The following is a 24,251-nucleotide window of genomic DNA, read 5'->3' as shown; positions in this document are numbered from 1 at the left end:
CTCTCTTCAAGGAGTCTCAAATTAAGCACCCAAAAATCGGGCACCAAAATCACCAGTAACCTCTGAAGATGCAGGCCCCAATATTTGTAGTCCTCTGTCATCAGGGTGACCTGATGTCCCAATTTTATAGGGACAGTCCCGATATTTGGGGCTTTTTCTTATATAGGCACCTATTACCCTCCACCCCCGTCTCAATTTTTCACAATTGCTGTCTGGTCACCCGATCTGTCATTAATTCTGCGGTATGTACTTTTTGTGGTTTTAATCCTTAGCACTGTTTCATATCCCCTGTTTATTTTGTGCAACTTACAGTACGTCGTCATTGTATTGCTTTTTGTAACTGAAAATAATGAACACAGTAAAAGATTTTACACAACATGTAGAATGTCTGAAATATCAGTGTCTCCTAAATAACTGTCAGATGGATAAAGAATTTTACATCTTGGTTCTCCAAAGACAAAATACTATAATAAGGCCTGCTCCACTATCATTCAAGTCAATAGGAATCTTTCCACTGACTTTAATGGGTGTTGAATCAGGCCTTAGAAGAGTTGGGCTACCAAATCAACAGTGTTGTTAATGATGAAACAGACAGGAATTTATTTTCTATATACAAGGAAAACACAATATATCAACAGCCTTGAATGAAAACATAGATGCAAAATTTCTGGGCACAGCAACTATACAACACGCTGTATATTTTTAAGCTTTTTGTATAAGTATATACTCCATACATTTTTGGAGATGCTAGCCTTATATGCCAAGATACACATCTATTACACATTGAGGTTTAATACAATAGGTTGGTAGCCCAGGTCAAATACCATGTATATATTTTGTAAAGTATGAGACACTTATATCTGGGTTGAGACCCCATTCTACTAGATGCTGTACAAATATATAATAAATGGTAGTACCTGCCCCAAAGAGCTTTTGGTATCAGAGTCTCATAAAAGGGGATAAGCCAAAGTGTGTGTTCTCAGTTCATTACATTAGATACTTTCCTAAACTACTGAGGTATCTAAATTCTTAGGTGGGGAACACATATAGTCATTGTTTTTGCACAAAGTTATAGTACATTGATAGTTTATAGCTCTAAATTCTTTTGTCTTAATGTTTTTGGGGTTTTTGGCAAATTTTAAAGATGAACACCTTTTAGAACTGTAAAATACTTTAAAATGCAAGTTACTTTTTAACAGCAGTTCAACAACTACAATCAGAGCAATGTTAAAAATGTCAAGTGCATATCCAATTACAGCCTTCATAGAGTATAAACTACTCACAGCTGATATGAGCTTAATAAGTCAAGGTCCTTACCACCCTTTATCTAATTTTCAAAATATACAATTTCTTGCACTTACAGTAGTAATACAATCATTTATTTACAATACATATAGAAGAAGAAGAAAGATTAACAGAAGATTTTCTGCAGAAATATGGTACCGTAAGAGTTGTCAATCTACTACAGACAGTGAAATAGTTTGAAATGTTATGCACATTAATGCACAGAAAAAGCCTAAGACCATATTCACACAGTTTTGTATTTGCTGCTTAAATATTGTGTACAAGGACACTAATGTTATGAGTATTTCAACATCTCTAAAAATCAATTAATTTTTACCCACCTAAAGGTACAATTCTCTCTGGTTCACAACAATAGAAGCATACCATATTCCCAACATGTTTACTAATGCTCGTCTTGTGTTACTGTTCACCATAATATTCAAGTAAAATCCAGCTCTCATGCACACAAACAGCTCTTCATCTCTAAATAGCTGGGCTGCTACCCAAACAGCAGATGACTGAACAAAAGTATTTTTGTACAAACGCAGTTGTTTGTCACTTTCAAATTAACAGAAGATTCTAGGGCCTCTGGCAGAGAGAGCAGCTTAAAGTGACATACAATGACCCAGCAGCTAAGAGGATAACAAGGTGGTGAGATGAAGATTAAACCATGTTAGGGGTTTTTCATATTGGCCTAAAGCTTGCTATAATATCCTTGTTTTGCTTGATAATAAAAAGGGGATATTTTTTCTGTTTTATTCAGGTTCTTACTCTGTGCCAGTCATCTTAATATCTAAGCACCTATGCTGCAGATGCAAGTGCATATCAATATTAAGAGGAATATAAATGCTCTAATTTCATGAGAAACAGGTCCTGACTAAGAATTTCAGGCATATAGCTAAGTTCACAATGCTGGTTCACAGCAGAGTATGGTTGTTTTCACATTTACAGTGCAACTGCACAGAGCTAAATATGTATTTCTAGGAAACTTCATAATTTATACACAGCATCCTTTTGAGTATCATACAGAGATACTGTTGTCAGAAGTGTGATTATAATGATCAAAGAATAGTGTATACAAGTCTAGTTCCAGAAAGCCTTTTACTGAGGGTGAAGCAGATTGCTCATTGCATTTTCCCTTCCTGTTACAGACCCATATTCTAATACATCTCTGCATAAAAGTGTACAGGATTTTAAACCCATTCTTTCCAGAAACAGTGCCCTTCACCAAACATCGTTTCAAACATATGCTCCCTTTTACCATCCATTTGTATTTCAGTCATAGGGTTAGCTCTGCGGTTCATCCAAGGCTTCTCTTGTATATGAGTTAAATTTACCACATTTTTGGGCAGACAGTATTGCTGAGACATTTTGCAGGGTCAAGAGAGGATCTCAGTAATCATTCACTGGAAACTAATGACTTTCAACATGAGGCTCACCTGCTCCTGTTTGTTCAGATATCACATGCGGCAGTATGTGTAACAATGACTCTCTAAATCAGGACAGTTGCTGTACGTTCTACATTTGAATTTCAGTCATCCAAACATTTTTGCTTATGCATAGTGACAATGGTCCAATGGAGGGCAGCACTTCACCTGAACTTAAGCACATGCTCAAGTGCATTGCTGAAGAGAGATGGGATTATTCATGAGTTTAAATTTAGGCATGTGCATAAATGCATTACTGAACCAAGGACTCTAAAACTAGCTGAATGGATCATCTCAGAATTTTTTCTTGCTCCTGAGTCAATATATTTATATATAAATACTCTAAACATACTAAAGTCTCAATCAATCATGTCCTGTAAACCCATACCAAAAACAATAACCACAACTTACATTTATAGAGACATCTTGAAAACCCCCCCAAAATGACTTAAAAAGATCTCAGTGAATTTATAGGGATAACTCATCCTCTAAAGAAGAGTAACCATTGCCATTCTGCAAAGCCTCAGTAAATCCGGAGCACCTAGCGCACTCATAGGTGCTACAAAAAAAATAAACAAAGGAACAAGTAGAGGAGGAAAAGTAGAAAACAATTTATTTAACTGTAACTAGAGGAAGAATTTTAGGCATTCATAATCCTTGTACAAACACAGAGGGCTGAAACACTGAAGTGATAGGCAAAAGCAGTATTAAATGGCATACTGTTATATTAATAAAAACAACACGGAGTCCGGTGGCACCTTAAAGACTAACATTTATTTGAGCATAAGTTTCTCTGAGGAATGCATCCAATGAAGTGAGCTGTAGCTCATGAAAGCTTGTGCTCAAATAAATTGGTTAATCTCTAAGGTGCCACAAGTCCTCCTTTTCTTTTTGTGAATACAGACTAACACGGCTGCTACTCTGAAACTTCTCTAAGGTACCACCAGACTCCTTGTTGTTTTTGTGCATACAGACTAACCCCCTGATACCTGTTATATTAATAGTGAGTTGACCAGTATGTAAGGAGTTAGAATTTCAGTGATAAGGCCCTATACTGAGAACAGCTAACAAAAGTTTGCCTTTAAACCAAGTGGTAGGTGTTTTTGGAGAAGGAAGATCTCTGTTCTAACCCTGCTCTCAGAGCAAAGTCCTGAACAGCCTGGGTGTGTCACATAGTGAAGTTTCATGTGGCTAAGAATGCTATTACTGAAATACTGTGTTTGGTTCTCGGAGTGCCATACAATGTTAAAAACTCCATTTGCAACAATTAATGATTTGCAATGATTTGGGGGGTATTACATTCTCTTCCCACTGAGCTCTTGACCGGCGTTACAAACTCTGAATTTTATTCTGTTTTGGAGTGCAGAATAAGTTATTATATACTTCCTGATTCTTAACACTGCTTTGTAGACTATGGAATGTAAACAGTATTTTAAATATAAAACCATACATTATTAAAGAGAGATGCAATAATGTTAAATAAAAAAATGCCAATTAAGAGACCTGTTGACACTGCAGTTAAGCTCCACTCCTGATTTATGGTGTCACTAGAACTCCTTGATAAGATTATAGCCTTGCTCATTACTCTTACATTCAGTATTCAAGAAAATCATGTTAAAAATCAAGAGGTATGGAATACCCAGTCTTATACTCCACAACTGAGAGACATTTAAACTTTGTTTACTAGGAGGAGAGGGTTATATTCCTCAAACCACTGTAAGTCAAATAATATTTCTTACACATACATGGCTAAAAGTTTCTCTCCTCTTCTCATCCCAAAACATCTTTTAAACCCTATAAAATTAAATCACAAAATTATTCTGCTAGCTTTCAACTGAAATAACCACCATTGTAGAATATTTATGATTTAGGTGAAACGGAACAAAATTTGATTAAAAATGGCAAGTGTGTGCAACTTACCGTGACTTCAAAATTTCATTTATAATTGTGCTGAGAAATGCAATTAAACTCATCTGCATTCAAACATAAATGTTATTTACAAGTGAAAAATTGTAATTCTTTTTATGTTTCCTTGATATCGTGGCTCATTAAACAAATCTAAATGGAGTCACTGATGCTTCACAATAAACATTTGCTGTGTGTTTCTAAATCAATGTTAATAACTTCCACTATTTTTATCACAGCAATTTTTCATGTCCGTGCCACATTATTCAAGAAGTTTAATGGAAAATAAGAGGGGAGAACAGTTGTAGCCTGTTTAAACTATGTACCAGCGGAGGACATCCTATGAAATAACAGCTCGGTGTTAGCATTCAGGAAACAGACTAGTAAACCTTTGTTACAAAGTTTCACTGATTACACTAAAATAGAACTGAAAATAAGCAACTCTGCATTATACTTGACTAACAGTATTTACCTTTTGTTTATTAAATATCCTTTCAGTGACTTGTTCTCTCGAAAAGCAAATATCCAAGCAAAAAGCACCAAAGTCAGTCTCCACTCACAGGAAAAACAACTCTCTCACAACAGCACTCATTTTATGAGGGCAACTGTAGTAAGAACACATGGTTAAAATAAAAATAAAAAATATAAAACTCTACTAAAGAATAATGAAGTTGAGTTACACTCTGTACATATCAGAACGTAAAGATTATTCACACTCTGATACAATCATCTCCAAACTACTCAACCCATTTATATATTTTTGTTGTTGCTAAATTTGTATTGTGTAAATCACACAATGACCTTTCTTTTTGACCTTTGGGACCACTAGGGAGATCATCAACAGTATCACAGAAAAAGGAATAATGCACAGTAGTCAGCAGAGGCAGAATAGTTTACCATTTTTTGGTTGTCATCAGTATGTTCTAGTCAATTTTCCACATTCCAATACTTGATGTGATATTTACAGCCCTGACACTTGCTCTTTTTCTCATCCTCATTTGATGCACTTAAATAGGTAAATAATTGGCAAAATTTATATTTCAATTTTATCCTGAAACTACAACCTATTCTTAGTAATGATGTGGATTTACTAGATTAAATTAACTACAGCTTAACTTCTTTGCTACCCAGCTGTACGTTCTACAGTTCGAGTCAATTGTATATGGTCAAAGCCATATATAGAATTTTAAGCTACAAGATTCATAGCTCAAATCCTATATGTGGCTGAATATTCAGGAAAGCATCACCTAATGTACTTTTTTATACATTTTTTTTTGTTGTTTCTTTTAATCCTAACAATGAAAATACAATTTCTTATCAGGTTATATTGCTGGGCAAATGGCCCATAAAAAACAGGAAATCAAAGAACTAACAATACTTCCATCTATCTAGAAACCATTAGTTGTGAGACAAATGGTTCAGTTTCATGATACTATCTGCTTCCTGCTGAAACACCCAGTAAAGGTTCTAAATTTCACAACAAATAAATATTTGATGATGCTTTAAAATTCTGCTACCTTTACCAGTGGAACCTGTAGCTACAGCTAACAGCATAAGCTGCTATGGTATAGTCAACAAAGCCTGAAAGTTCCTAAAGAAAATTGAAATCAAGGCTCTAGTTTCTCCCAGGACACTTTCACTCACTTGTAATTTTACAAGTATTAACTCTTCTTTTTTTAATAGGCAGAGAACAAGTTGGTTTCAAGGTTAACACTTTCAGTCAAGACAATTACCATGCCAAAGCACAATTAATGAAATCTAGCAGAAAAATGTCAACACTTTTGAGGAGGTGGTTGCTGTTGGGTTTTCTTTTGGGGAATGGAGAGGCAATATCTGCCAAGGTGCAACTGGTAAGCCGGAATTGAGATTGTGTAGCTGAACACCTAAGATATCTGAAAGGTATAACTCGTACGTGAAGGGGACAATAAATATTAAATGGAAAAGAGAGACTATTGCACTTCCTCCAGAAGTGCAACCAACCAAACCAGACATCAACCTCACCCTAGTATGATAAGCCTTCACAATCAAAGGAATTCAACAGCCTATAGAGAGAACTTGTGACACAGGGATTTGATAGAGGCCTGCAAAGTAATTGTTAGAAGTTGTGGTTTTGATAGACAATGGTGAGCACGCAAACACGCACACGCACAGCCAAAATAACTTTAGTACAACCAAATGGAAGGTGAGGTTATCTAGACAAACTTTTTAAAGAGTCAGCCTACTTATGCTACGAAGTCTACTAATATGACTTAGTCTGCTCTTTTCTCTCTCTACTGTTCATCTTTTTAATTATAGTACTTGGGTATTAGACTTTTTTTTAGGAATTTCACATAGTTATCAGAAAAGTGAAAATTATTCAGCTTCAGTGATAAGGAGATGAAGGGAGCCTAAAACAAGGAATCTGGGGGAATGATATAGAGCCAATCCTACTTGGGGCCCGGCTTAAAGGTCATGGACTAAGGAAACCTCCTCTATTAAGTTTCTTGTGCAGGGCAGCAGTCCAACACACAAGGGAAACAGTTGGAAACCAAAGGACAAAAATTAAGCTGAAGGGGGTGAAATATTGAGAACTAGTAATATGGGAACATCATTCAATAAATTGCATTTAATATCAAGAATAAAAAAAGGGGTACGCTACTGGTTTATTATACTTTTTACATATTTAACCAGAAATCTCTATGCACAATTAAAGTTGCAGCAGAAAAAAGGGTTACCTACCTGTAACTGTTGTTCTTTGAGATGTGATGCAGGTGTGTGCCACAAGGAAGGTCATTTTCTGACACAGAAAGGAGAAAGAAGAAGCTGGCGAAGGCTCAAAGAGAAGCCCCATAAGAGCTGCTAAGACAGTATTAAGGTTCCACAAAGGAATCGGCTCTTTAACCAGCACATGGAAACAAGTGTTTCCTTTCATGTTTCAGAGTAACAGCCGTGTTATGTACCTCGCTGCCACAGGATTTGAAAACACTGACTTCCTATGAATGGGATGATAGCAGCCATACGCCTCAGGAGGTCCTGATACATTTTAAAGTACTCAGGCATCAAGGGAGAGGAAGATTTCAGCATGGCAGAGCTGTCCAGGAAGGATAAGGAGGTGGTTTCTTAAGCCAGCAACAGGTACTGTTCTCGCACCCCAGGATGCGGTTGGAAAAGCCCTGGAGGTTCCTGGGGGAATGGGCTTAGTGGCCACTTGCAGCTGAGATGGTTTGGGAATGGGAGCCACCATCAGGACCAGTGATCTTGCTCTGGAACAGGTCAAGGAATGGGACTTCAGGAACCAGGGAGCATCACAAGGATTCCAAGTAGGCCTCTGGGCATAAGGATAAGGCATTGGGGGACAGTAGATACCTGGCCAAGAGCCCTTGTCCCGACTATAGGACAGATACCTATACTCAATACCAAAGGGATCTGATGGAGATCTCTGGTGCCCATCTGATGACGAAGGGGAAGATGACCCCAACACGGATCATGAGGAATCCCAGAGGCTCTCTAGTGACAATGGGGCGCCAACCCCAATGGGACAAACAAACAGACTCATGTGATGCCCAGTACAGGGAAGGCACTGGTGCTGAAGAGGAATGGGGGCTTGGCACTGGCAGTACCAAACGAGAGACTCTCCCACCCAGTACTGGGAAGGGCGCTGGTACTGAGGCTAAGGGGACTACCAAACTTGATAAGGGATCTGCCGCCACGACAACAACAGTTCCAGAGGATGCACCAACGTAGAGGGGGCTAGCATTCGCCTCAACTCCACCATTTCAGGCCCGAACAGTGCGAGCTGTGGTGCTGACAATCCCTGTAGCTCTGCGATGCAGCCATAAGATGCCAAGGGCACAACAGCGGGTGAGGCAGTAGAAGCTATGGCACCAGTGAACTCTGGAACCAGTGCAGAGTCTAGTACTGAGATGCAACACAGGTCTAATGCAGCTTGGTATGCTGCCAGCACTGAGACAGCCAGTGCTGGTACTGATGACTTCGGCACCAGACTGAATGGATGCCCTATGGCTGGAATCAGACTTGAGTGGTACAGGGGAACAGTTAGACGGACTTGCTCCATTCCACGTGCCAGAGGAAGCATGGTGCCAATCAGCACTCCTCTTGGAAGATGAGTAGGAGCCTCCCCAATCCCTGGAATGGTCCTGATTCATTTTGTGTGACCTCTTCCTCACTGTACCAGAAGAGGGAGAACAACCCCTCTTCCTCCTGGGGGAAATGCCAGAGCCTGAGCACGGAGTGGCATCACTTGCCAGATCCAAAGCAGACTGCCAATCAGATGATGGCCTCCTGCTCCAGCAGGTGCTGCTTCAGCCGCAAGTCCCTTGTCACCCGAGCTCTCTTTGGGAACGACCAACAGATGAACTACCACTTTCTAACGTGTTCTTCGCGCAGATACAGCGAGCACGTCATGTGGGGATCACTGTTAGGGCTGGCCACCCCACACAATGGACAAGCTTGAACCCTGGTGAGGGCATCACACAGGACAGCCAACTCCTCTAATTAATACTATACTAAATAAGAAACTTAACCTAAGGTGCTACTAACTATTACATACAAGGAAACATTTCTCAGAAACTGAGACAAAGCCACGACTCTAGCCATGGGTAGTGAGAAGGAACCAAAGAGCTTGGACCAGCACCAACCTTAAGTGGCCAGGGATGGGGTAAGGGCCACAGGACATGAACACTGCCCCAGAGGGTACTGATAAGCAGAGTTCTCCGCCTCCAGTGTACTGGGCACACACACAGCTAAGTATAATACAAAGCTGCATCTTCTCGAAAAAGGACTCCTAGTTTGCTGCTCTGGTGATATAGAATCCCAGACCCTTACTGCAGGATTTCGTTCCAGCTTCCTCAGACCACACAGGGCATTGGTTACAATTCATGAAGCCACATATTCCACTGGAAGAAGTGCAAGTGCCAGAGATCACAAATCTGGTGGCAGGTATTTAGTTTAAGGGAAGCGGACATAACTTGGATTTTTAAGAGCCTGTGACTGGGTTGACCTCTCACTCGCAACCTGCCAGAAGTGGCTACCTTCCACACATCATCTTCGCTTAATACAATTTACAATCTCCTCCAGCACATTCCACGTTGCTCATAATTTTCACAAGACCTAGTATAAATAAACTACCTGGCTTCTTCAAGATGCAAGGATATGTACACAAACAGTATTAGCCGCCTCATTCCATTTCATTTTTTTTTAATAGGGAATGCTGATCCTGAAGAACCCACAAAGTTACTTATTCCCTCACACGACAATACTATCTGAACACCTCACAAACACGAATGTATCCTATATATAGATATAGAACAAATACATTATTATCCTCACAGCCCCCCCCCCCCCACCTTGGTCTGCAACATGCCCTGAAAGTGAAACTATCTGGGCAATGTCGAAATCCAAGTAGGTGTTGGGGGGGCGGGGAGGGGTGGGAATATTGAGAAGTTTAGAAATGAAGTTTTCTTTGGATACTGAGGGGAAAGTACATTTTGATTTGGTTCGGAGAAGTAGTATGATTCAATGGATAGGGCACGGGATTGGGACTCAGGAGATCTATTCAGCTCTCCCACTGCAGACATTCCATGTGACCTTAGCTAAGTCATTTCTCCTATGTGCCTCTGTTTCCTCTCCCACCCTTTGTGTATCTTTCCTGTTCGGACTATAAACTTGGTGGCTTCTGGAACCCCAATCTCAGTTGAGATCTCTAGTCATTAACACAACGTAAATGTTTGTATTACATGCTGGTGCCTCACAGTTGTATGCATTTGGGGAGAAAACATGCCATTGGATAATCATTAACAATCAAAGCAACGTACTGTATTTTCAACTCATGCCAAGGGCACCTAGAGCTCAGAATAGGAGCTTTTATGGGAGTTATGTAAAACCTAAGTAAACAGACTATATATAATTTTACAGCTGAGATACTGAGGCACAGAGATTAAATGACTTGCTCAAGGTCACACATGAAGTCTGTGGAAGAACAGCAAAATGAACCAGATGTGGTTAAGATATTCGGCAGCAGCTTGACCAAAGATTATCCTTCCTCTCCTAAATGATACCTAAGTCCTTTGAAAACTTTACACAAGGATTATTTATCTACCACTTAAATGTGGCTCTAGAGGTAGCCGTAATACATGCAGTTTTTAGAAGTAGAAGAATAAATTCAATTGAAACTAAGAGAAATTTTGGGTAAGCATAATGTAAAATTAATCAGGCCCTGATTTGACATCCAATCTGAAAAACAGCACCGCATATCATCAAAATGGGCCCTAGTATTACTTCAGGATGGACTCAGAAAAAGAGTTCCATCTACATTTCTTTGGCGAGCTTTCCCATATGCAAGTACAGACCAGGTTTCACTCTGTTTAGTTTATACCTAGGACTATAAATAAAGCTAAAACATTGTTCACTGCACCAAGAAATGCAAACGTTAAGAGACACCAGTGATGTTTATGACACACTATTTATAGATCTGTGCCAATATTTGTGATTCTTGGTGCACAAAAAAGGGAATCAAATTAATAAGACTTTGTTTAAGTTCATTAGAAAAAGGAAGATACATGGAAAATATATTTTCCATTTGGCACATTACAACATTTAAAAAAAACATACTTTGCTGACATCCATTAAAACAAGTCTTGTGACCTCAGTACTGTTTCCCCTAAAACACTATTTATTATTTTTAGGATACGCAACAAATAATATTCCTCAATAGTGGAACTGTATGTAGCTTAACTTAATAGAGCAGTAGCGATTTGTTGAATGATCACATAGAGAGGCAAAAGTTTTATGAACTCAGGTTAGCAAAGGCCAGATCTATAAGAAAGATAACCATTTATGCAGCAAGAAACGCCAATTACTTACAGTGTGTGACTCCGGCCAGAGTTTGATAGAAGGTAGGGGTGTCACTATCATCGGTGAGTGTAACATACACTCCTCCAGATAGCAGCCAACGAGAGAACGTGAAAGCATCTTTGTTCTGCAATAACCAATTCTTAAACTTTTCATAGTTTACCTTTTCACCCTACAATAAAAGGAAGGAAAACTGAGTAAGTCTTTCTCCTCTTCTCCTGGAGCAATAGTAAATATGAAATATCAAGCTGTATGAATAAGAGGGTGTGGCAACCTCCTCTCAAAACAAGTGCTGAAACAATGTCCATGGGACCATGTCAATTCTTCCACATTGCCCTGAAATCCACCAGGAGACTGAGAAATAAGAGCCCTGAAATCCACCATGAGACTGAGAAATAAGAGCCCTGGGTTCCATTCCAGCTCTGCTACTGACTCAGTGTGGCCTTGGTAAAGTCACTTAAACACGACAATACTTTCCTACCACTCACAAAGTTCTTTTTTTTAAATCAACTTTAATGTATTTTTATGGTAGCTGATAAAACCCTGAGCACGTTATAAGAGCATAAAATATTTCCTGTTATATCTATGCAGTCGAAGTGTCTGAAGCCCTTTATTAGTAGAAAACTGACAAATACTAATAGGACTACTGAAGTTTATCAGTATCACTGTAACCAGCACATCAGATTTATGCAATACCTATTGACCCCATTGATTCCAAAATATTTTGCAATATGTGTATAAATCAATATACAAGTCACACCCAATGAAGATTTCATCCATCACTGAAGTGCAACCATGTTAGAGTGAAACACAGCAGCTGGGTAATATAAAGTATCAACACTACAAATAGTTTAGGGCACAAAATGAAGAAAAATACTGTCATTGAAACTGCACAGAAGACTGAGGTAGGCAGAACGTCACTAACCAAGCTGGAATCTGGTTAAGACCTCTAGGTTGACTCCCCTAATTTGCAAAAGTTCCTTGGAATCCTTAATGACCACAAGCAGGCCAGGTTTTGGGTTCCTTATCCGAAAGGCTAAAAATATTAATACGCGGTTCACTGACAACATAATTAAATGGTTTCTCTGTTATTACGATAAATTCAGAAATAGTGAGAAAGGAGATTTAGCTGTAAACAGTTTCTGCAGGCTGCACACTATTGATGATGTTTTTAAGGAGGTAAGTTTGTGTGTCTGTCATGACTCTTAGTAAGCTTCGCAGCATATAAAAATTCTAAAGATGCTGCTGCTTAAAGCACGTCTATTCATTACGGACTGCCACTCACACAGTCAGGGTGTCTATCACCGAAATCTTATCTGTCAATCCAAGACCTTCACGGGTGTATACTTCATGTTTATATATATTCACAGCAGTGGCAAGAGATCTGCCAAGGAAGACAATGTTTCCAGGTGAGTTTTAGGATTTTTCAGACTCAGAGTTTAAAGGACAAATACATCTTCTATTCCAACCTCCTGCATATCACAGGACATTAAATTTCAGTTACATCTGTACTGAGCACAATAACTTGTGTTTAACTGAAGCATATCTTCCAGAAAGGTATCCAGTTTTGATCTGAAGACATCAAGAGACGGATAATCCATCACTTCCTTTGGTAGCTTGTCCCAAAGGTTAATCACCCTCATTGTTAAAAATGTATACCTAATTTCTGATCTACGTTTCTCTGGTTTAAAATTCTAGCCACTGGTTCTTGTTATATCTTTCAGATTACAGAGTGCTTTAATACCTGGTACTTTCTCCCCATAAAGGTAATACAGTGTAATCAAGGCACCTCTCAATCTTTTCTGATGAACTAATCAGATAGAGCTCTTTGTGTCTTTCAGTGTAAGACATTTTCTCGAGCCCTCAAATAATTTTTGGGATCCTTTTCTACACCCCTCCTGTATTACACATGCAGCACAAAGTCAATTAAGCTAAAACCAATTAAGACCACTAAATGCTGAATAAGGATGTTCAACGTGGGGTTTAATGCAGTTTAACTAATCCACTTCAAATTCACACCTTTAGTTAATTTGGATTAATTTTCCTGGGTGTCCCCATGTAGGTACGCTTGCTGTGTCATAAACCAATTGAACTGAAGTGACAAAGGAAGTGAAAAAAAATTTCAGAAAAGTGAAAGATACCTTTAAGAATACCTGCATGTTTTTAAAATAAATGCTATTTGAAATTGCTACACACTGTACTATTGTTTCAACACAGAACTGTGCAAAAAAATTCAAGTTTTCCTGCATCCTTTCTGTAGTTAAGAGGTAATAAGAAAATATTTCACATGCATTATGTAGATTTCCTCAGCTGTGTTCCATGAGACTAGTAAAAGAAAGTCTGGCTACCCCAATTTTCCCTTTATGTGTAAATGGGTAATTCCCCACTGTGGCTAGATAAAATGCACAAATTGAAACAGAATGAAGTGGAAATGAAACAAGACTATGTTCTAGAATTAAATATGCCTACTTGATAAATATTAAGTTAGTTTTTAACACACATCACTGGATGCAGAACCAAATTGTGCAAAAGTTACACCCTGTGCAATCTTAGTGATGTCAGTAGAATTCTATTTTATATTTTCCCCTCTCAAATAGAATAAATGGAGAAAAGCTTGTAAATCCAAACAGTAAAATTTTGATAGAGCGGACATTTTTAAATAGTATTTTGTACATTTGAAACTATACATCCTTTCTGAGCTCTCATTTCAATAAAAAGGAGTACTTGTGGCACCTTAGAGACTAACAAATTTATTTGAGCATACGCTTTCATGAGCTACAGCTCACTTCATCGGATGCATTCAGTGGAAAATACAGTGGGGAGATCTATATACATAGAGAACATGAAACAATGGGTGTTACCATACACACTGTAATGAGAGAGTGATCACTTAAGGTGAGCTATTACCAGCAGGAGAGCGGGGGGGGGGGGTACACGACAACGGCACCTTTTGTAGCAATAATCAAGGTGGGCCATTTCCAGCAGTTGACAAGAATCACTTGCCCCATAACCTCAGCCGTGCAGAACACAATGCCATCCACAGCCTCAGAAACAACTCTGACATCATAATCAAAAAGGCTGACAAAGGAGGTGCAGTTGTCACCATGAATAGGTCGGAATATGAACAAGAGGCTGCTCGGCAGCTCTCCAACACCACTTTCTACAAGCCATTACCCTCTGATCCCACTGAGAGTTACCAAAAGAAACTGCAGCATTTGCTCAAGAAACTTCCTGAAAAAGCACAAGATCAAATCCACACAGACACATCCCTGGAACCCCGACCTGGGATATTCTATCTACTACCCAAGATCCATAAACCTGGAAATCCTGGGCACCCCATCATCTCAGGCATTGGCACCCTGACAGCAGGATTGTCTGGCTATGTAGACTCCCTCCTCAGGCCCAACGCTACCAGCACTCCCAGCTACCTTCGAGACACCACTGACTTCCTGAGGAAACTACAATCCATCGGTGATCTTCCTGATAACACCATCCTGGCCACTACGGATGTAGAAGCCCTCTACACCAACATTCCACACAAAGATGGACTGCAAGCCCTCAGGAACACTATCCCTGATAATGTCACGGCTAACCTGGTGGCTGAACTTTGTGACTTTGTCCTCACCCATAACTATTTTACATTTGGGGACAATGTATACCTTCAAATCAGCGGCACTGCTATGGGTACCCGCATGGCCCCACAGTATGCCAACATTTTTATGGCTGACTTAGAACTACGCTTCCTCAGCTCTCGTCCCCTAACGCCCCTACTCTACTTGCGCTATATTGATGACATCTTCATCATCTGGACCCGTGGAAAAGAAGCCCTTGAGGAATTCCACCACAATTTCAACAATTTCCATCCCACCATCAACCTCAGCCTGGTCCAGTCCACACAAGAGATCCACTTCCTGGACACTACAGTGCTAATAAACAATGGTCACATAAACACCACCCTATACCGGAAACCTACTGACTGCTATTCCTACCTACATGCCTCCAGCTTTCACTCAGACCACACCACACGATCCATCATCTACAGCCAAGCTCTACGATACAACTGCATTTGCTCCAACCTCTCAGACAGAGACAAACACCTACAAGATCTCTATCAAGCATTCTTACAACTACAATACCCACCTGCGGAAGTGAAGAAAAAGATTGATAGAGCCAGAAGAGTTCCCAGAAGTCACCTACTACAGGACAGGCCTAACAAAGAAAATAACAGAACGCCACAAGCCATCACCTTCAGCCCCCAACTAAAACCCTTCCAACGCATTATTAAGGATCTGCAACCTATCCTGAAGGATGACCCAACACTCTCACAAATCTTGGGAGACAGGCCAGTCCTTGCCTACAGACAGCCCCCCAACCTGAAGCAAATATTCACCAGCAACCACATACCGCACAACAGAACCACTAACCCAGGAACCTATCCTTGCAACAAAGCCCGTTGCCAACTGTGCCCACATATCTATTCAGGGGACACCATCACAGGGCCAAATAACATCAGCCACACTATCAGAGGCTCGTTCACCTGCACATCCACCAATGTGATATATGCCATCATGTGCCAGCAATGCCCCTCTGCCAGGTATATTGGTCAAACTGGACAGTCTCTACGTAAAAGAATAAATGGACACAAATCAGATGTCAAGAATTATAACATTCATAAACCAGTCGGAGAACACTTCAATCTCTCTGGTCACGCGATTACAGACATGAAAGTTGCGATATTACAACAAAAAAAACTTCAAATCCAGACTCCAGCGATAGACTGTTGAATTGGAATTCATTTGCAAATTGGATACAATTAACTTAGGCTTGAATAGAGACTGGGAGTGGCTGAGTCATTATGCAAGGTAACCTATATCCCCTTGTTTTTTCCTACCCCCCCCCCCCGCCCCAGACGTTCTTGTTAAACCCTGGATTTGTGCTGGAAATGGCCCACCTTGATTATCATACACATTGTAAGGAGAGTGGTCACTTTAGATAAGCTATTACCAGCAGGAGAGTGGGGTGGGGGGGGAGGTATTTTTCCATGCTTTGTGTATATAAAAAGATCTTCTACACTTTCCACAGTACGCATCCGATGAAGTGAGCTGTAGCTCATGAAAGCTTATGCTCAAATAAATTGGTTAGTCTCTAACAACACAAGTCCTCCTTTTCTTTTTACGAATACAGACTAACATGGCTGTTACTCTGAAGAATGTCTGAGGAACAGTGGGGGGGGAAGGGAGGAATAAACATGGGGAAATAGTTTTACTTTGTGTAATGACCCATCCACTCCCAGTCTCTATTCAAGCCTAAGTTAATTGTATCCAGTTTGCAAATTAATTCCAATTCAGCAGTCTCTCATTGGAGTCTGTTTTTGAAGTTTTTTTGTTGAAGAATTGCCACTTTTAGGTCTGTAACTGAGTGACCGAAGAGATTGAAGTGTTCTCCAACTGGCTTTTGAATGTTATAATTCTTGACGTCTGATATGTGTCCATTTATTCTTTTACGTAGAGACTGTCCAGTTTGACCAATGTACATGGCAGAGGGGCATTGCTGACACACCCCCCGCCCCCCGCCCCGACTGTTCCTCAGACGTTCTTGTCAACTGCTGGAAATGGCCCACCTTGATTATTGCTACAAAAGGTCCGTCCCCCCCCCCCCTTCTGCTGGTAATAGCTCACCTTAAGTGATCACTCTCTCATTAGTGTGTGTATGGTAACACCCATTGTTTCATGTTCTCTATGTATATAAATCTCCCCACTGTATTTTCCACTGAATGCATCCGATGAAGTGAGCTGTAGCTCACAAAAGCTTATGCTCAAACAAATTTGTTAGTCTGTAAGGTGCCACAAGTACTCCTTTTCTTTTTGCGAATACAGACTAACATGGCTGCCACTCTGAAACCTCTCATTTCAATGTTTTTCAATCTATGATAAATCACGTACAGTAGTCTATGAAACTCTCTACAAGCATTTTCAGCACTTTTAAGGTCCTTTGCTTTACAAGAGGTTTTATTATATTCAAAACTACAGAATTCACTGATTGGCATCTAGAGGGACAAATCAGTCCTTCACTTTTGGGCATCAGGTGGTCAGTTTTTCCTCATCCCGCTAGGAAAGGCAGTCATAACAGAGAACACAGATTTAATGCAATGAATGATTTCTCCATGCAGCTTATTTTAATGGGTTTGTCATTAAATCCTTGGGCATTATGCTGAAAATTTACCCCTAAAAGTCTGTACTTCACCTGCAAAGATGTATGAACATCATAGTTAAGTGTGCAGCATTATGGATTGTCTGCAAATACAATGTTTTATTCAAAAGTTATTAAAATGGTAGTAAGCTTTTTTCCTGAATTTTTAATGGAGCTATAAAACATCATGCTTGTTTGGAAAAAGAGCAGGTTCTTCCCAGTCTTCTTCCCATCCCCACTCCCACCAGACACACACTGCAAATCTCTGTTACACAAGGCACACCTTAAGATGCAAACACAATACTCTTTGTCAAGTGAACATACCAGTTGGTTATGGTAGAAAACAAAACATAATGGTCTGGCCCAAGTATGTATTTAGAATAAAATATACAAACATGACTTAGCTTAGTATCAAAGATGGTCAGTTTTTCCATACTATCAATAGAACAATTTGATAATACTTAATTCAAGAAAACTCAACTCGCTTTCCTAACAGCATTTAAAAAAAAAAAAAAGATTATTAACATTCACTATATATGACACTTTCCCACAGAAGAAATGAAGACCGTCTCCCAACTGCCTTTTATCCAACTGACCTCCAAAACAGAACAGGCAATTCACTGAAATTGTTTCTTATTCTTGATATGAAAAGAGAATATCAAACACTTTTAACCACTATCACATGGAGTGACATAATATTATAAAGTCAAGACTGATTTCAAAAGCGCAAACTTAACAATTAAAGGAATGAGTTAGGGAAGTGGACTGGACTGAAGAACTCAAGAATCTGAATGTGGAGGAAGTTTGGAATTACTTTAAGTCAAAGTTGCAGAAACTATTTGGAGCCTGCATTCCAAGGGGAAAAAAATTCATAGGGAAAGGTTGCAGGCCAATCTGGATGAACAAAAGCATCTCATACAAGTTATTGAGAAAATAGAAAACCTACAAGGAATGGAAGAAGGAATGGATCAGCAAGGAAAGCTCTCTTGGAGCTCAGAAAATGCAGAGAGGAAAAGTGAGAACTGCCAAAACCCAAGCAAAGACCTTGCAAAGGAAATTAAAACCAATAGTAAAAGGTTCTTTAGCTATATAAATAAAAAGAAAGAAAAAGTGGGACCCTAAGCACTAAGGATGGGGTGGAGATTAAAGAAGCTAGATATGGCCCAACACCTAAACGAATACTTTGTCTCAGTTTTTAAACAACAACAAAGAGCCTGGGGACAGTGGCAGGATAGCTAATGGGAATGAGGATATGGAAGTAGAAATTACCACATCGGAGGTGAAAGCCAAACAAAAATAGTTTAATGGGACCCAAGTGGGGGGGTCAGGGTAATCTTCATCCAAGAACATTAAAAGAACTGGCACACGCAATCCACATAGCAAGGATTTCTAATGAATCTCTACATTCAGGCATTCTACACTATGACTAGAAGATTGCAAATATAGTATCTATATTTAAGAAAGGAAAAAGAGTGATCTGGGAAAATGCAGGCCTGTTGGTTTGACCTTAACTGCATACAAGGTTTTAGAACAAATTTTGAAAGAGACAGTAATTAAAGATATGGAGATAAATGGTAACTGGAATAACATACAACACTGTTTTACAAAAGGCAGATCATAACAGACAAACCTGATCTATTTTTCTGGGACCAAGGAAATGCGGTAGACCTAATCTACTGGGATTTCAGTAAAGCATTTGATACAGTTCCACATGGGAAATTATTAAATTGGAAAAGATGGAAATTCATATGAGAATCAAAAGGTGGGTAAGGAACTGGTTAAAGGGGAGATTACAACAGGTTATACTCAGAGACGCCTAGCTGGAGGGGGCGTTCCTCAAGGCTCAGTCTTGGGATAAATCTTATTTAATATTTTCATTAATAACCTTGATATAAAAAGTGGGAGCATGGTTAATAAAATTTGCAGATGACACAAAGTTGGGAGGTACTGTCAATATGGAAGAGGATCCGAATATCACACAAGACAATTTGGATGACCTTGAAAACTGCAGTAATGGAAAGGAGGTGAAATTTAATAGTGCAAAATGCAAGATCATGCATTTAGGGATTAACAAGAATTTTTGCTATAAACTGCAGAATTATCAGGTGGAAACAACAGAGGAGAAAGACCTGGGTATATGGCTTGGCCACAGAATGACTACGAGTTGCCAATGTGTTGTGGCCATGAAAAAGGCTAATGCAATCCTTGGATACATCAGGTGAGGAATTTCCAGTAGAGACAGGGAAGCATTACCACCATTATGCAAGGCACTGGTGAGACCTCATCTGGAATACTATGTGCAAGTTTGATCTCCCATGATTAAGAAAGATGAATTCAGCGTGGAACAGATGCAGAGAATGCTACCAGAATGATCACAGGAATGGAGAACTTACCTTCTGAGAGGACACTTAAGGAGCTTGGCTTGTTTAGCCTAACCAAATGAAGGCTGAAGGGAAATACAATTGCTCTTTATAAATACATCATAGGGATAAACACCCAAGAGGGAGAGGAGTTATTTAAGTTAAGGGCCAATGTTGGCATAAACCAGCCATCAACAAGTTTAGGCTTGAAATTATAAGACTGTTTCTAACCATCAGAGGAGTGAAGTTCTGGAACAGCCTTCAAAGGGAAGTAGAGGGGACAAAAAAAAAAAAACAACCTAACTTGTTTCAAGACGGACCTTGATACTTTTATGGAGAGGATAATATGACAAGGTTGCCAGCAATGGCATGTGGCCCATCTGTGACTGCTATTGGTAAGTATCTCCAAAAGCCGGAGATGGGACACTACCTGGGGAGGGTCCTGAATACTGAAGACAATTCTTTTCCAGGTTTCTGGCTGGTGGGTCTTGCCCACATGCTCTGGGTCTAACTGATCACTATACTTGGTGTCAGGAAGGAATTTCCCCCCAGGTCAGATTGGCAGACCCCTGTTTTTGTTTTGTTTTGTTATTTTTTACCTTCCTCTGCAGTGGGCGGCATGGGTTTCTTGCTGGTTTGAACTACAGTAAATGGTGGATTCTCTACAACTTGAAATCTTTACATCAAGATTTGAGGCCAGAGGTTATGGGCCTATTACAAGAGTGGGTGGGTGAGGTTCTGTGGCCTGCAATGTGCAGGTCAGACTATATGATAATGATGATCCTTCCTGGCCTTAAAGTCCATGAGTAAGATGCAGTCTAAGTTAAGCAAAATAAAGTCTGTTGCTAATCAAAGTCCAAACCAGCAGAGCATACAAATGTAATGTATTATGGAATTGTACACTTTCATATTAAGTTTGGTTTGGAAGTGAGTTTTGCTTACCATTTTTTATTTTCCTTTCTCAATGGTTAAAGAAATCAGATTAGTTGCTTGGTATGAGGGAGACTATAAGATGCATAGTATTCACATTAGATTCCATATGGTGCAGAACGTCCCAATAATGAAAGAGATAAGGATGTTGTATGCACAGTAAGATTGGGAACAGGAAAAAAAAAAAGATTTAAAGCCAATAACAGCACTTACTACAGAGACCTGTTAGAATTTAGTCCAAAATACTTAAAAATCTATAGCAATACAATTGATTAATTTGTTTTCTGTGTCTCTGAAACAGGATAAAAAATAGGTATATTTTTTTAAGTTTATATTTCTAGTTAAACACATGCTAGAATTCTGCAGAAAAAAATAAAGTTCCCTATAAACATCATCCTCAAAAGAGTAAATCCATCTGCCTTACAATGGGAAGGAAGACCCACAGCAGAAACATAAAACTTTCTTAATATCCGAAGTATGGAACCAATTTGACCAAGTCTGATTAACAGACCAGTAAATCCAGTTGAGAAGGTTATGATGTCCTTTTTCTATTTCAAAAGAAGATCAATAAAAGACATTTTTGTAAGACCTAAAAACTGTATCAAAGTCAGATAGATTCTTCTCCTCCTGAAATATTTTCATAAAGTATCCTGGACACTATTAAATTAAATTTAGCATATACTTCATCATACTATATAGTAGTGAATACCACACTGGTCTTTCTTTGCAGTGTACATATAACTTGTGGCTTCTGCCAAGAATGAAGAACTTATGAATTAAGTATAAAGTCAACATAATATCATTGCCAGATCAGTTGAGGGACACTCAGTCCACAAGTACAGTTTCCTTCCAGGACTCCAAAAGCATTCTCTTTAATAAAGTCAGACAGCCATAAGACAGTCTTCTCTCATTGGGTATCAGAGTAACAGCCGTGTTAGTCTGTATTCGCAAAAAGAAAAGGAGTACTTGTGGCACCTTAGAGACTAACCAATTTATTTGAGCATGAGCTTTCGTGAGCTACAGCTCACTTCATCGGATGCATACCGTGGAAACTGCAGCAGACATTATATACACACAGAGATCATGAAACAATACCTCTTCCCACCCCACTGTCCTGCTGCTAATAGCTTATCTAAAGTGATCATCAAGTTGGGCCATTTCCAGCACAAATCCAGGTTTTCTCACCCTCCACCCCCCCACACACAAACTCACTCTCCTGCTGGTAATAGCCCACCCAAAGAGACAACTCTTCACAATGTGCATGATAATCAAGGTGGGCCATTTCCTGCACAAATCCAGGTTCTCTCACCCCTTCACCCCCCTCCAAAAACCACACATACAAACTCACTCTCCTGCTGGTAATAGCTCCTCCAAAGTGACCACTCTCCCTACAATGTACATGGTAATCAAGGTGGGCCATGTCCAGTTTTCAGTGAAATGTGAAAAGTTGACTAAGCTTCACTAGTCTGAAGTCTTCTGATACCAAACAGATGACAGCAATGCAACTAAATCAAAAAACTGACAACAGGTTACCAGACATGGAGAAATATAGGTTAATATTTTGCTCTACGGACACCCATTTTGTGAGAATCTCAGTTTGCTTTACAAATATTAAGCCTCTCTAACCACTTGAGTGGTGGTATATGTTGTACCTATTTTAATATTGGGTAAAATGAGGTATAGAAAGGTTAAAAGAACTCAGATCACCCAACAAGTCAGTGGCTGAACTGGGAATGACCACAACAGTGCTAATTCCCAGTTCCCTATTTTAAGGAATGTTAAGGAGGGAGGTTATTGCAATTTAATCTTGATCGAGTAAGACACTGGATTTCTGTTAGAATCCAGATGTTATGCTCTATAAAGTTTTTACACCACAAACTTAAGACTGACCTATTTATTAAGAGCGCACATGTCTCTCATCTGCAAGCAAAAGACCTTGTGTGACTCAGTAGTGACTTCATTTCCTTGTGTGGATATAGAGGGCAGGAATGAATTTTTCAAGCAATGAAGGAGAAGCAAATACTAAAAAAGTAAGATTTTCATTTGTTTAGGAATATGTCTTATCAGCCAGTTAAAGAGAAGAGTGCGTTTCCCCTCCAAGCAGTCTTGGAAAAATAAAAAGAATTCTATCTCCGAATTCTTCATCAGCAAACTATTTCACTGAGTTAAAGAATTCTTTGCTGGACCTAAACTCTGAGGATTCAAAATTACATCTTTGGTCAGTAGTGTTTTCGGCTGGGTTTTGAATTAATAGTGCTTAGATATATTTGTAATGACCTTTCTAGCAGCATAGTTTCACAGAATTTCTTTTTTTGGTTGAATGCTCAATCTCCCTCATTAGTGCTCAAGTTCAGATACTCCCATTCTCTCTATGGGGCAGTTTAACCTATTTTTCACATGCTCCACCTCGCAAACAACCTCTACTCTCTACCTCACATCCACCCACAAGAAGGAGGGAAGTTGCTAGATGACTAGACTGCTCTTCGCTGTCAAAGCCAACAGCAGTTCTGCATGGATGGATCTTCTTGAGATAAGGGTAAAATTCATGCATCCAACAGGGCACCTTTTGACCAAACAGGAGAAATGCTTAAAAGGTTCTTAAGGGAGCACAAATCACCACGAGACATGGGTGGAATATAATCAGAGTAATCCACGGCTTCTGTAGAAAACAGGATCAGCTGAAACAGGGTGAGGGAGTGGGAAATAGGCAGAGGTCTGACCCATAAGCCCAGATCTTAGAGCCCGGGCAACTCCTAGTTCTAACCCTAACCCTAGAATTATAAGGATGAAAATAACTATAAGAGCATAGTACTACTTTCAGTAAGAAAAACAGGAATCTAATCAAATGTGTATTGTTGAACCGTTATAAAAATCCTCTTTTTTTTTTTAAATATAACAACTGCTGTGGTGATTGCTAGATGACTTGTCAGCCAAACATCTTCTGTACTGTCTGTGCCACTTCTTGAATTAAAAATTTAAAAAAAACTGATTTGGGAAAAAAAATCTGACTACATTTTCAATTTTTATTTTTTAAAAGGTTGCTTTTTCAATTGTTTGCTCATTTCTGCAGCTAGCGTAGAAAGGTTTGTAAAGGAAGAAGGCATACCTAGCAATGGGACTTAGAAAGCTTTGCAAAGACAACTGAATTCAATTTGCTTTTGGAAAAGCACCTTTCAATGGACTGTGATGTTTTGAAAAGGAGAGTGCTTTCCATCAACTTTCAAACAGAATTATCTATTTCGATTTACACTGTATCAGAAACAAAAGGGCAACACACATTAAAACCTAATTCTTATATATGAAAGAA

General features: G+C 39.3%; 1 protein-coding gene across 3 annotated transcripts in view; it reads right to left on the bottom strand.

The window, feature by feature from the left end:
* Positions 1 to 24,251, bottom strand: part of USP32 (ubiquitin specific peptidase 32) — a 150,894-nt gene that overhangs the window by 63,821 nt on the left and 62,822 nt on the right. For all 3 annotated transcript variants that reach the window (XM_077836362.1, XM_077836363.1, XM_077836364.1), the window contains exon 5: positions 11,478 to 11,637. In XM_077836362.1, coding sequence (XP_077692488.1) covers positions 11,478 to 11,637 — 160 coding nt within the window. The remainder of the gene's footprint in view (positions 1 to 11,477; positions 11,638 to 24,251) is intronic.

This window comes from Eretmochelys imbricata, chromosome 17 (genome assembly GCF_965152235.1).
Source record: "Eretmochelys imbricata isolate rEreImb1 chromosome 17, rEreImb1.hap1, whole genome shotgun sequence".
Lineage (NCBI taxonomy): Eukaryota > Metazoa > Chordata > Testudines > Cheloniidae > Eretmochelys > Eretmochelys imbricata.
This window is presented reverse-complemented; position numbering and strand designations above follow the sequence as displayed.